Source organism: Sylvia atricapilla, chromosome 3 (assembly GCF_009819655.1).
Source record: "Sylvia atricapilla isolate bSylAtr1 chromosome 3, bSylAtr1.pri, whole genome shotgun sequence".
In the NCBI taxonomy this organism is placed as follows: Eukaryota; Metazoa; Chordata; class Aves; order Passeriformes; family Sylviidae; genus Sylvia; species Sylvia atricapilla.
The window spans coordinates 91,945,692-91,959,216 of NC_089142.1; the positions used below are offsets into that span (position 1 = coordinate 91,945,692).

Consider the following 13,525-nt stretch of genomic DNA (forward strand, 5'->3'; position numbering starts at 1 on the left):
GCTGCTCTGCACTAGCAGCTTCAGCATTGCTGATGTAACTAGAGCTGCTTCCTTGCTCCCCAGCCTGCTGCCATCCCTCCGACTTGGTGCTGCCCAGTGGCATTTGCTCATGGCCCCAGCCCATGGGAGTAGCAGGAGAGGGGAGAACCAGATACCCTGTAGTTTTCTGTGCTCATCTTGACCAGACTTCAGCAAAAACACCCTTACTGGGCTCTTAAGACATGAGGCGCTGCCCTTTTCAGGTATAGATTCCAGCACTTGCTCTTGTTAAACTTTATGTGGTTGGTGGTTGCCCGTCTCTCCAATTTGTTGAGGTCTCTCTGCAGCATCTCTCTGCTCTTGAAGGAGTCAACAGCTCTTCTCAGTTTGGTGCTGTCCTTTGAGTTCTGTGTCCATGTTGTTAATGAAGATGTTGAAGAGACCTGGGCTGAGGATGGAGCTCTGTAGACCCCTCTAGTGACTGGACTCAGGGCTGATGTTACCAATTTGCTAGCACTCTGCTGTGCCTGACCCTGTGAGCTCCTTGTGCTTCAGTTTCTGCCTGTTGCCCCTTGTCCTGTTGGTTTGCACCACTGAGAAGAGCCTGGCCCTTTGGTTGTCATGAAGACCCAGGAATTAGGAGACCACTGAGCTTTGCTGCAGCTGCTTTTGCCCTCTCCTGCTCTGCACTGCTTCTCTGTTGTGACATGTAATTCACTCCCTGACTCTCCATCCTGCAGTTCCAGTCCCAGCTCAGAAGTGTGATTACAGCTGCAGCATTGCTGCGTGCTTGCCTTTTGTTTGCCACAATACAGCTCTCCTTGGGCAGAGCAGAAAGGAAAAGCTCTAATAATGATGCATGGACGGAGGGGAAGATCTGATGTGCCTTTCCAGCCCATTTGCTGTGTATTTCATCTCGGGTGGGGACTCTCATTAACAGTCCCTCAGCAGAAGCAACCTGTACCTAAAGGTTAATTTCCACAGCGGTTGTTGCTGGGTTATTTGATGGTGGGTAATTTCTACCCTCAAAAGATTCTTTTATTCCTACTAAGTATTTAATGACATTAAATTGCAACTTCTCTGAGCCCTTGTGGCAGAAGTGTGTATGTGTGGCAGGTGTCCACCAAAGCTTTGTATGGACTTAACAGAAAGGCACTTGGGGAGCAGAGTGAAAACCCTTTCATAATGAGGGGGAAAAATAGTGGCGATGTTTGAAAGCTTCATAGGTGTTAATAAAAGATAGTGCTTTTTCAGTTACACAGAGTGATAAATACAATGGGCTTTTGCAAGAATCGATCTGTAGGACACAAATTATTGTAACATGACTTTGATGTACACAGGATGCACCTTTTAAGGCTTGAAGCAAGGTGACCTTTTAAATGAGGTGAGTGCGTGCTGAGTTTTCCAGTTGACATAATGGGGCTGGGCCCCATTCTGCCCTTGCAGTGTATTTATAATCTTTAATTATAGATCATCTACTGGTGGTGGGGTGAAGGTATTTTTCTCGGAGAAGCTAGTCCTAAGGCAGCAGTGATCCAGTGAGACCCCCTAAGGCAAATAGAGCTGTTTCTGTTCTGCATTGGTGACATCGGGGTGGGCTTTGCCTGTTGCTGCAGGGTGTCTCTGTTTGATGGCAGTGGGGCAGGAGGTGGCTGCACGTGGCCTTGGCTGGGTGACACGTGTGTGGTAGGGAGGTCTGTCCTCTGCTGGGCACAGTCTTCCAGACTCATGGTCATACAGCCAGTGACGTGCACCATGAGCTGAGCCCACAGTGTTGTCTGTTCTTTTACCCTCTAACACATTTTCTCCAGGCTGCTAAAGCTGATGACATCTAGCACTGAATGCAGCTAAACATGTTTGACATGGAACTGAAAGGCTTCCCTGTGGCTGTTCCAAAAATTCTGTGCCAATGTGTTTTTCTTGCCTGTTTTTTTTTTGTTTTGTTTTGTTTGTTTGTGAAACTCCTTGCTCTTGACTTCAGATCTTGTGCAGTTCATGAATCTATCTCTAAGTAGTTGATTTCTCCATTTACCAAGAAGCCAAAAGTTTGAATTGGTGAAATTAAACAAACACTGGGTGAAATATCCTCCTGAGAAAATGGTTTACAGAGAGATGAGAGCCACTGGATGCTTTTCATGCCTCCCTATAGAACAAAGAGGTGAAATGTGGGGTGCAGGCAGTGGTCAGCATCCCCGGGAGTCACACTGATGGTGAGGTGGTGGCATGTCAAGCTGGGCAGAACCAGAACTGAGCCCAAATTGTGTTTTACAGTCTTGATACAAAGGCTTTTTTGTGCTCTCAGTTTCCCAGCAGCTGTCAGGCAGCTGTGCTATGCAGGCAGGGGAGGAAGGCTGGTCACAGTAACATCCCAGGATATCTCAGCTGTGCGGTGGCTCTTGTTTCACTGCTGTTAAATACCTCCTTTTTGGGCATAAGCTAGGGAGAGGAGGGGATGCCGGTGATTCCCAGAGCAGAATCCTGGACAGGGCTGGTTCCTGCAGCTTCAGTGGGAACTGAGCCCGCTTCTCCATCTGTCAGGATGCCCCAACACTATCCTGGCAGTGCTGCCTTTTGGGCTGGTGTGTTTTGTAGTGGCAGCACCATGACCAACTGACTCAAGGGATGGCTCCAAGGTTACAGTGGGTGCCTCTGGCTGGAGTAATACCAGGCTGGAGCGTTTTGCTACAGCCTTTTCTGGTCATCCCTCCCCCACCTCCCAGGCATGGGTGGGGGCCTCAGCTGCAGAGGGGAAGGGCACCTGCTGTCCCAGGGGCCAGGTGCCAGCACGTGGAGCCAGGGTGAGTTTCAGCTTTCCAAGATTAGCAGCAGGGAGCTGCGTGCAACGTAGGTGCTGACGCAAAGCTGCTTGTGTGAGGGATTCTCAGCCTGTCCTTTCCCTGGCATGGGCCAGCAGCTTCCCAGGGAGGTGACCTGCACGTAACTCCCCTCTGAGATCACACATTACACTGTGCATGGAGCTTGGCCCTGGCCTCTGCACCTAGTGCCTTTGAAATGGCCAGTCAGTGATTCCAGGGACAGGGTTCGCTTAAGAGTGTTGTTTCTGACCATGCCTCTGCATTTATCTAATTCATTACTCATCTTGAACCTTTGGTTCCTCTCAGCAGTGTGTTACAAGGGTAACATGCTAAAACATTCTATATGAGGAGTGGCAATGTTGAGGGCCAGTTTACAGAAGGAAAGGCAGACTCCTTTATTCCTCGGAGAGGAATAAATCCAAAATTCTTAGTACTATTTGAAGACATGAGAAAATAAAGCTCAGTAAACTAAGTTGTATCAAACCCTCAAGAAAGGGAGGTAAACACTTTTCCCTTTGGAAGTGTGGGAGTTTGATGTTGGTATCAAATGGGGAGCTTCCACAGATCTAGGGAGGGTGGCCTCTCTTTGGGTGTGCTGACCTGAACAGTGTTGTGGTTTCTATCTTCCCCCTAAGTGTGATTAAGAGTCGTCTGTCTGAACCATCGCATCTTATTTTCCAAGCAATGAAATGGGCTTGGGCAGCATTGGCTGTATTTGGGCACAGCGAGAACAAGCTTGTGTTTACATGAAAGCCCTTTTCCCTGGCAGTTAAAAACCCCAAACCTGCTGAAGGTGTCTTGGAGGTGTCATTGTACCTACTGAAGGTGCTTTGCAGGCGTAGTTGTAGCTGCTGCTTTCCCAGCACCGTTGTTGCCTTGATGCTGTGCACCCCAGCTACTTAACAAACGGGCAGCCCTCCGTGGAACGATTCCCCATCAGCTTTAAAACCCACTTCTCAGGGAACTATTTTCATCACGTGGTGCTTGGGATTTACTGCAATGGCCGCTACGGCTCGCTGGGCATGAGCAGGCGATCGGATCTGATGGACAAACCTCTGACGTACCGAACTCTGAGCGACCTCATCTTCGACTTTGAAGACTCCTATAAAAAGTACTTGCATTCAGTCAAAAAAGTCAAAATCGGGTTGTACGTCCCGCACGAGCCGCACAGCTTCCAGCCCATCGAGTGGAAGCAGCTGGTCCTCAACGTGTCCAAAATGATGCGCACAGAAGTCAGAAAGGAGCTGGAGAAGTTTGCCAGGGATATGAGGATGAAGGTAGGTCTGTGCACGGGGGTGTTGGGCTCAGGAGGTGGTTGTGCCTTGCCCCATCCTGCAGAGATGGGTCTTGCTCTGTGTCAGCCTGAGATCATGCAGGTATCAGGTGTGCTGAGGGAGGTGCTTGCATCTGTCTTGGTGCTGCTTCCCCAGGATTTGGTGTGCTTTCCACCCTTTCCAGCTGTTCAGTTGAAGGATCTCTCCTTTAGCCTTGGAAACACTTGAACCCATACTTGTTCTTGGCTATCAGGGAGCTGTTGCCCATTTTGCTTTCCTCAGTGACTCCAGAAGAAGGTGGTTGGGAAGAATCAGTATGGCTGGGACTGGAACTGCTGCGAAGAGTGGCCTGGTTGCGGGTAGGGGTGTCTGCGTTTTCCACCTGAGCTGCAGGAGGTGCTATGGCACATCTGTGTCAGTGATTGCCTCTCCTTGCAGAACATGCCAGGGGGCTGATGTCCACCACCCTCAGCTAAATCGTAGTAGGTTATGTGGGAAAGGCAAGTATATCAACTCTCTGACAGACTGGTGCTTCCCTGCTGGTTGGTTGGACTGAAGAGCTCATTGGGAAACAACGAGGACACAGGGCAGGCTGCCAGGGGCCTGGAGGGTTTGGCTGCCCTTGGGCATGAGGGGTGTCCCTGACCGTGCCTCTGAGCCTGGCATGGGCAGGAGCTGTTTGTGGTCATGGTGGAAGCAGATTTGGTGCCTGTCCAGCTGGCTGCCAGCAGTGAGAGCAGAGCAGGTGTGTTGCTAAGTATGGGTCTGGCTCTTGTGGAGAGGTATGTGGCCTTGTGTCCAAGTTATTCTGGGCTCTTGTCCCCTTCCCTGCTAAAGAACGGCTCCTACGTAGCAGCCACGTGCCCTTTTGGCTGAGGCACCTGCCCCCTTGCCCTGACCTTGGGGTGAGCCTTGCCAGGGGCATTGTAGCCCCTGTGCTCTGCTGCCATCTCTCCTGCCCTGCCAAGGAGTTTTGAGGGCCACCTTGTACCATGTTACCACCTTAAGCGTATGGGCTTGATTACCGATGTAATTAAGTTTGGGCTTTTTCCCTCTCCTCTATTCATATGCTTTTAATACTATCCAGAGAGCAAACAGCTGAAGCAGGCTTGAGTTGAAGAAGTCCATATGGGTGGGAGACTGACTGAGTTTTGTATTTGCTTTTGATAGAGGGACCAGCTCTGTGTGTGCTGAGCTGTATGTGACACTGGGTCTAGGCCTGGTGAGTGCCTCAGGACCACAGCCCTGAACTTCTGAAGGCTGAAGGCCCTGCATCTGATCTTTCCCTCTAGTTACTACAGAATTCCGAGGGCTTCCATTGTGAGTGGGCTGAGTTTGGAGGATCAGGTCTTTAAAGCAGTCCAGAGTGTGAATGTAATGCTGATGGCCCTCTGATGTTGGAGGGCCTGGAGGATGGGGACAAGTTGGATACCTGCTGAAAAGCCTCACTGTCAGAGTTCAGCTGCCAGCCTGAGAGATGGTCAGCTCTGTTTGTTGAGAGAAAAGCTGGAGAGGGCAATTTGGCTGCCTGCGTTTCTTTCAGCTGAGGCTCAGAGCCATTTTTCTTATCTCTTGCTGCTGCCAGCTCTGAAGAAAGCCGTGGATGAGACAGTATTCATCTGGGAGCTGAACTGGTGACACCAACTAATTTTCGCAGGGGGCCCCTGAATAGCCATCACATGATAACAGCTTTGGGTTCTTCTAAACCTGGGCAGGGTTTGAATAAGCCCCAAGGCACTGAAGGCTCTTTGTGTGCCATCCCTGCTACTGTATGAGGCCCTTTATTTTAAATTTTTATTTGCAGTGAATCATTGCCTGTATTGAAGGCCACTTCTTTCCCTGCCCCCTCTCTCACAGATTCTGAAACCTTCAAGTGCCCACTCTCCGATGAAGGAGAGACCCCGGGGTAAGTCGCTGTCCCCTCACCGGAGGCAAGGCAGCCCTCAGAGACGGGCCTGCAGGAGGGACAAGTCGTGAGTATTCCTGACACCTGCCCTGCTGGGGCACAAGGGGAGGGTGGTGAGGTTATGTTGCTCTACAAAACTTCCCTGCTCACTGGCACATACAGGAAAACTGCAGCAGGTGCCTTAGCTACCAGAGAGGCTCCAGAAGCTGCTGGCACTGCTGATGTCCTGGCATTGCTGTGCTTCCTGCTGCCTGATGCCCCCTCCTTGCAGGGTCCTTGGACTGTGCAGCTTACAGAGACAGTTGAAAACTAAACTTGTCTTTCCAAAGAGACAACATTCCTTGAATTGTATTCTTTGATTTTAATCAGCTTAAAAAAACCCCGTGCCACTTTCCATGTGTGTCGTAGCTAAGAGTTGTTCTTTAGCTGTGTGGGGAAGGATGGATGCAATACCTCTAAATGGATAAAACTGTGCTTCCAGATCCACAGGCCTTTTACAGCCACTGGCAATTCAGACTCCCCTACCTTAGATGTGGAAGAGCTGAGTTCTAGCTGTAGTGCTCCGTGCCAGGAAGCTGACAACTGTGAAAGCCTATACGTAACCTAGATTAGTCACGTATTTATGATCATTGCTTTTTAAATAGGCTCCTAGACTACTGTCTCAGCACTTACTTATTTTAAAGCAGCTAACAAAGACATTAGACTAACCTTCTAAAGATAACTTCAAGATACATTAGCAGCAGATGATTTCACAGCAAGCTTTTGTTTTTACATGTTCATTCACACTCAGTCCACAGTGCTATGCTTTGGGCTTCGTCACTGAGAGCTCCTGGTTTAGTGCATGGATAATTATAGTTGTAATGGACTCAGCTGCTTCAGGCTTCTTCACCTCGTAGATTCTCTTTGAGGAACAGTTTCGTTTTTGGTAGCGCTTCTGCAGTTGCTGGAGTGGATCAAGTATTTCTGTTGAGGAGTGAGTGTCACTGGGCCTGGGAACTCTCCAGTTGAGGTGGTTTCCTGAAAGAGCTACTGGGCATGTCTGCGCTGCTCTGCAGTGACTGATCTCTGCTTGGCAGCTTTGCTTTTCCAGGACAGAAAGACAGGGAGTGTACAGATGGCCTTGCAGTGGCTTCAGTACCTGTTACCTGCTCAGTGGTTCTGCTCTGGTGCTCTGTATCAAGGGCAAATTATATGTAACTCAAAAATAAATCTTGCAGGACCCAGACACAGTGTGATGAGCTGTGAGCCCTGAAGGGGGGGGAATGGCATCCCCTGCTCAGGGATGAGCTGAGTGACACATGCCAGCACATGCAGCGGTTGACATACGGTGAGAGACACAACAGGAGAAATGGGGTAATCTTTTCTCCATATTGATGGATCTCTGAGAACCTGATGGAGTGAGAAGCCTTTGTTACACAGAGAATAGGAGAGAGAGTCAGGTTTGCTAGGCTTTAGACTGGAATCCTAGCTAAAGAATGGCTCTGTTTATAAACACTGTTTTGTATTTTTGTGGATCTCTTACTCATGTGCTGTAATTACAGCTTTCTTGAGCTTGCTGGGGAGGGGGACAGAAGTATTTTGCTCTAGTGTGAGCTGGCAGGGGCTGAATAACATATTCATTTGAAAGGCTTCACCTGCTGATGGCAAGCTGTTATTACAGCCTGGGTTTCGTCAACAGTGAAATTATATGGGCCTGCTGGGAGAAATCTCCCACTGAAGGATATGTGGAGTGGTGAACTAGAGTGTCTTGGCTGGATTGTTTCTGAAGGACAAAGGCTGAAACTGTGCTTAAGTATGCAAGAGGATTACATAGCTACAAACCTTTAACTTCTCATCCTTGTTGCTTCAGGTTTAATAGGTAAACCTTAGTGGTGGCTGCCAGCAAGCCCATGACAGCCTTTTAGCCTGGAAATGCAGCTGCAAGGCAGCTGGGGCACATTGCAGGACAGGTGGCAATGCACTACCCAGTACATGCCTGCTTAGGAGGCTAGTGTGTTGTCAAATTGCAGCTTGTTAACTGAGCTATGCAGCAGTCCTTGTGCTCTTAGCTCACAGCTGGTGTGATCCTGCATGAATACAGAGGATATGGACAGGGTAGTATGAATCTCATAAATCTGAAGCTTTACTGTGTCCAGTTGCCCATCCTCTAAAGTCCCAAAGCAGAAGGGTGCAGTAAAGTGCAGACCTGTGCTGGAACAGGCAGTGCAGTTTTTCATTCTCACCAGGAGTGCTTGGAGCTGGAGGGGTTTGGGAGAGTTGCTATGAATTTAGAAGAGAGGGTCATGCAGTAGCCTGGAGAATCTCTGCCCCTAAATGTTGACTTGCCAGATCTATTTCCTTTAAATTTCATGTTGAGGCTTAACATGCATGCTCTGTGATGGGCATGGCAACACTGGCCTTGTGTGCTTTCAGCCCAGTGTAGCTGCTGAAAGGGAAATTCTGCTAGTCTGTTTTATCAGGATGTACAAGGGAGCAGGATTACATTAGGATGTGTAAAATCAGGCAGCTCCAGTGCAGACAGCTCATGAATACTGTGTGAACACAGCTTGCTCACCTGCTCATGGCTAGGGTGCTTTGGACAGGAGGTGTGATCTGACAGGCCAGTAAAGCAGAGGCCCCTCTCCTCAGAGAGCGCATCTGGCATAAGGTCATTTGCCACCCAAGGAGAATGGGATCTATGGTGCTTCTGGTCCAAGTCTTGTCTTTTCCTGAAACTTAGGAAGGACAGTCTGTTTGTAGCTAAAAGCTACAGACAATTGTGGATGGGTGGAAATGGGCATGTCACCATGGGTGTACAGTGTCTTCTCATCTGTTGGATAATCAGAGAAGGTACTACCATCCAGGCATGCTTTAATTAAAACCTTATTTATAATATTGTGACTTTAATTAAAGGGAGGGTGAAAAATGTGTGAAGTGGATCTCTAAATTGGAGAGAGGAAGGAAAGACACTGGAAATTTCATACAGAGCATCTCTTGCTGGTCTGACTCCTACGCAAGCTGAGGGATGCAGCTTGTAGCTTGTTTACTGGTTAGTCAAATCCCATCTGCTCTGAAGGAATAATGTCAAAAAATGCAAACTATCTTACAGTGATTTCTTTAAGTGTGATCCCTTCCTGCAAGTGAGAGAGACCAGCAAAGATTCCTTCACTTCTGTGAAGTACTTAAACTGAGACAAACACGAGGCATGGTGCAGGGCAGTACTGCAGTGAGGATGGTGGGGTTACTATGGGAGGTGCTTAGATAAATGGCAAAAAGCAACAGGTTTCATTCAATGTGCTGCTAGGCAGAAGAGCATTAGCTGTCTATAGCAATGTCCCCAGCTCTCAAATGCTGTGCAGATTCTCAGCAGGGATCTGGTGTTAGCAGTTCCGCTCTTAAAAAGAAAAAATAAATTGAATCAAAGAATTAAAAAATATTTCAGAGGCTCAGTTGCACATGTTGTATGTGTGAGCTATACACCCCCAGTTCTTGGGGCTGCAGCAGTACTGGTGTGTGCTACAGGCAGGGCTGGGCTTTCTCTGGTTTCCAGCCTGCCTGTGGCACTGCTGCCTGCCCTGAGCTGCTCCAGCAGGAAGGGGCTGGCAGCCTGCAGCGGGGAGATAAGGGTCAGCCTGGCTGTGCAAGCTCAAGGGGTCACATCTGCTGCAGAGTGAGCAAAGAGTAAGCAAACAGAGCTGGAAACCAGGGCTGAGGAGCTGAAAGCACTGGAGTCATGATCAGCCTCCCATTGTACTACTGGGCTTTAGCTGTGTTTCTGCAAGGGAAGCAGACATGCTCTAGAGCACTAGAGAAATGTGTGCTTTAAACAATGTCTGTCTTTAGAAAAGCAAACAGACGGCTTAGTGTGAAAACAGCCAAGAGCCTGCAATAAGCTCGCAGATTAGACACTTCCACAGACTATAAATCAGCTGGATTTTTGGTTTGACAACTTTGTTGCAGGAGCTTTTCCTTTGATTGCTAAAAAGCTCAAGATTTTCCTTGGTTCAGGCTGCTGGAATACTTAAACAGCCTAACAGCATCCGTGTGTGTGATTACTCAGGTGAATGGTATCAGAATGCTGGGTGCCAGGAGACTGAAGGGAGTCCACCCTGTGTTTTGTATGGTGGGCTGCAGCCCTTGACACAGACCCAGCCAGGACGAAGCAGCAGGCTGGGAGAGCCAACAGGCACTGGCCATGTGAGAGGGCCTGCCTGTTTGCTCTCAGCTGTCTCAGCTTTATTCCAAAAGCTGGAGTCCTGCTCCGGGGTAGATGACAGGTGGGGTGTGTCTAGTTCTAGCTACTCATTTAGGCTCTCTCGAGTCAGGGGGAGGGGGTGCTTCAGGCTCCCATCCTGAATCCCAGCATGGCACAGCTTGTCCTTCACTGGTGCATGGCTTCAGAGGCAGCACACCAATAGTTCTATCACAGTGGCTCCTGCAGCAGATTTACCAGGGCTGTGTTAAGAAGCCAACATTAGCTCTATCCAGCCCTCTGAGGCGAGCTTTTCCCTGTGTGGCTGCTGTGCCCTGCGGGACCGCTGGTCAGCAGCGCCCTCTTCCCTCCCCTGTGCGCAGGCCGGCGGTGCGCGACAAGAAAGGAGACCTGGCGACACTCAACGAGGTGGGCTACCAGCTCCGCATCTGACACAGCCACGGCACCGACTCCAGAGGGCTTCCCGCTGCTGCCGCTGCACTTTACCTGCACTCCCTCGGAAGGAAAAAGGAATGGGACTGTTTATTAACTTATATACTCTCACAATAAAAGTTTTGACCTAGAGTATAGGGGGTAATTTTTTTTTGGTGGCAGTATTTATTTCAATTTAGAGAAAAGGCATCAGTGAAGAGAACCTAAAATTAAATTTGCCAGGATGAGATTTTTTTTTCTCTCCCATCATGTAGCAGGTGACTCCAGTGGTGTGAGTTTCTTCAAATATAATTTCCCTGTGCAAGTGTTAATTGCACTTGGCCTTGTGCTAGGTGATAGCACTGGAAAAGCTAATGAATCATATTCTTAGTATTAAGATGTGCTGGAGTGCAGTGAAATTAAAAGAAATCATATTCACTAATCTTTAATTCAGCAATAAAAGCAAGCAGTGCAGAAGTGGCATAAGTTTTTAAAGTATCAATATTACCTCACTAGACTTAATAGATATGCAAAACTGTCAGTATTATTGTTTTCTAACTAATTTGTACTGTTTCCCAGCATTACTGGGAGTATTAAAACAGCACTGGATGTTTTACTGCCACCTGTATTATTATTTTCTGCATGTTGCCGAAAGATGCTAAGTAATAGTAATATGCAAGTGTATTCTCAACACTGACATCTTGTTAGGCAAGATCCGGGGTTTGAGGTTTTTTAAATGATGATAATTGATGAATAATGACTTTTTAAACTTTCATAATTTTTTTATACTTTTGTCACAAGCTTTTAGTCTTTCTGAACTACTCCGCTGAAGCACAAAACATAGAGATTGCTGTTTTGTAGAGACAGCTTTTTTCTCATACATGTAGTATCTGGAATAATGGAAAAACTGTGGGAATTGCTAACCTGAGTCTATGTGCTTTTTCTCTCCACATTTATGTGCAAATTTGAACCTTGTCTTGGAAAGGCTGAGCAGTCTCTGATGGTGATGCCTCGACACCTTGTAATAAATCAGGCACGGCAGGCTGAAGTTCAGCTGTGCTGTGCAGGGAAGTTCTCCTACATGTGTTGTAGTAACAACTGTTTAGTCAGCCTTGAATAAAGAAGTATGGCTGAAACAGATGAAAATCAAGCTTGTCTGCTTCCTCCCTGCCGAGTTTTGTTGTAAGACTTGGCTAAGGACCTGTGATGGACAGCAGTGTTCTCAAGTGATGCAGTAAGACTTGCTGGGGTCCACCATTCGACTATGTGAAGTTCCCTGGAAGCATTTGAGTGCTGCATTCCTGGAAATGTTTCATTAGGTGCCTAAATATAAACTGGATTTTTCTACACGTCCAGCCTCTACCCTTTATGCTGTGCTCATAGATGATGCTGCCATGGGCCTGGTGTACCTCCCCTCCTGGGCACTTACTTTTTTTGGATCTCAATGAAGATGGATGCTGTTGTAGACTGACAGTAATGCTTTTTCAAACTGAATGATTTAAGCTCCTAGAATACTTCTATCAGCCAGAAAATGAATGAATGCAGAAGGAAAGAACTGCTTGTACACAAACCTTATTGCTCAGAAAACTGAATTTCACCTGCCTAGAACAGGACAAAAAGGCCAAAACCCAGCAACCTTCTACAGCCAGTGAAAAGCTTTCTACTAATTAAGATTTCAGAAGCTCTAGAAAGAAAACTTTTCAAAAGTGTGACACTTCTTTATCCCAATTTACCATATCAATAACAGGAAGGCCTTTCCCATCCCTCTTTCTCTAAAACTTTTCCACTCCTGTATTCAAAGTAAGGTGTGGTTTTTTTTTTTTTTTTTTTTTTTTTTTTTTTTTTTTTTTTTTTTTTGTTAAGGCGTGAAGCTGAAGAGAGGGAAATACTTTTTTGGTAAACATTTTTGTGTAATGTGACATCAGCTGCAGAGTTTCGGTTTCAAACTTTGTGCTGCCCAGTGTCTTGTGACCTAAACAATTTTTTTATACCTTCTCATGGATAAAATGATGTGGAAAAACTTTTACTCAGCTGTATCATATAGCACAATGTTATCTGTTATGTTGCAAGTTTTTTTCTATGAACCCATGGTTTACTTCAGCTCAAATAATGGTTGTATATAGTTTCTACCCTTGTCCAGCACAATTTATTTTCTATTAACTGATACTGAAGCTTTTTAATGATGTAGAGGTGTGTTGACAAATTGCTTTTGGTTCTTGTTTAAAGTTCTGCTGAAATATTCTCTTGAAACTTGCTTATGATGGCATTTGTCTTAAGTGTGGTTCAAGTGACAGCAAAGTGGTCAAATAGTATAGAAAAACATGCATGACTTTTTGGGCTTTTTCTCATCACTTGTATAGGCACAGCATGAAATGTCAATAAAAGTATCATGGTAGTCTTTTTTTTAATGACATACTTGTCTTTTTGTCCTTGCTCTTACCAAAGGTTGCTACAATGGAACAATATTTTTAGCAGTAACCTGGATGGACCCAGAAATCTGTTGCCTCTATCTAAGTATGCTGGCATCTATGAGATTACTCAGATGCTTGAAATCAGACAGCATCCAGGATCAAACAGGTGTCATCCTCAGCATCAACCTGAGTGTTAACAGGCAGAAGAAAGATCTGTAGTTACTGTGACAAAAGTAGCCCCCTCCAAATTCTGAATGTTTTGGCAGGTGATCATATTTTGTAATGGAACACTGAGGAACTTCTTTGATTCAATGGGTTCTTTGGTTACTACCAGTCTACTTCCTGCATTATTCTCCAAGAACAAAGTAATTACAGTTATCTGCAGTCAGGGAAAGGGAACATAGATGAAAATTCCATTACTGCTTCTGGGAGACAAATGTGTCTGAATGGGTGCAGGTTTTCCAGCAGTACAGTGAAAAGCAATTCTGTTACTTCAAAGTTGGTCCTACATCCTTGTGTAGTTTGACCAAGTTACA

The 13,525-nt window shown here is 46.8% G+C and overlaps 1 protein-coding gene across 1 annotated transcript in view; it reads left to right on the plus strand.

Annotated features, from left to right (window-relative positions):
• Positions 1-12,386, plus strand: part of VASH2 (vasohibin 2) — a 32,898-nt gene extending 20,512 nt beyond the window's left edge. Inside the window, exons 5-7 of the mRNA XM_066316172.1 lie at positions 3,691-4,072; positions 5,927-6,042; positions 10,530-12,386. Coding sequence (XP_066172269.1) covers positions 3,691-4,072; positions 5,927-6,042; positions 10,530-10,599 — 568 coding nt within the window. The 3' untranslated portion in view covers positions 10,600-12,386. The remainder of the gene's footprint in view (positions 1-3,690; positions 4,073-5,926; positions 6,043-10,529) is intronic.
• The last annotated feature ends 1,139 nt before the right edge of the window (positions 12,387-13,525 follow it).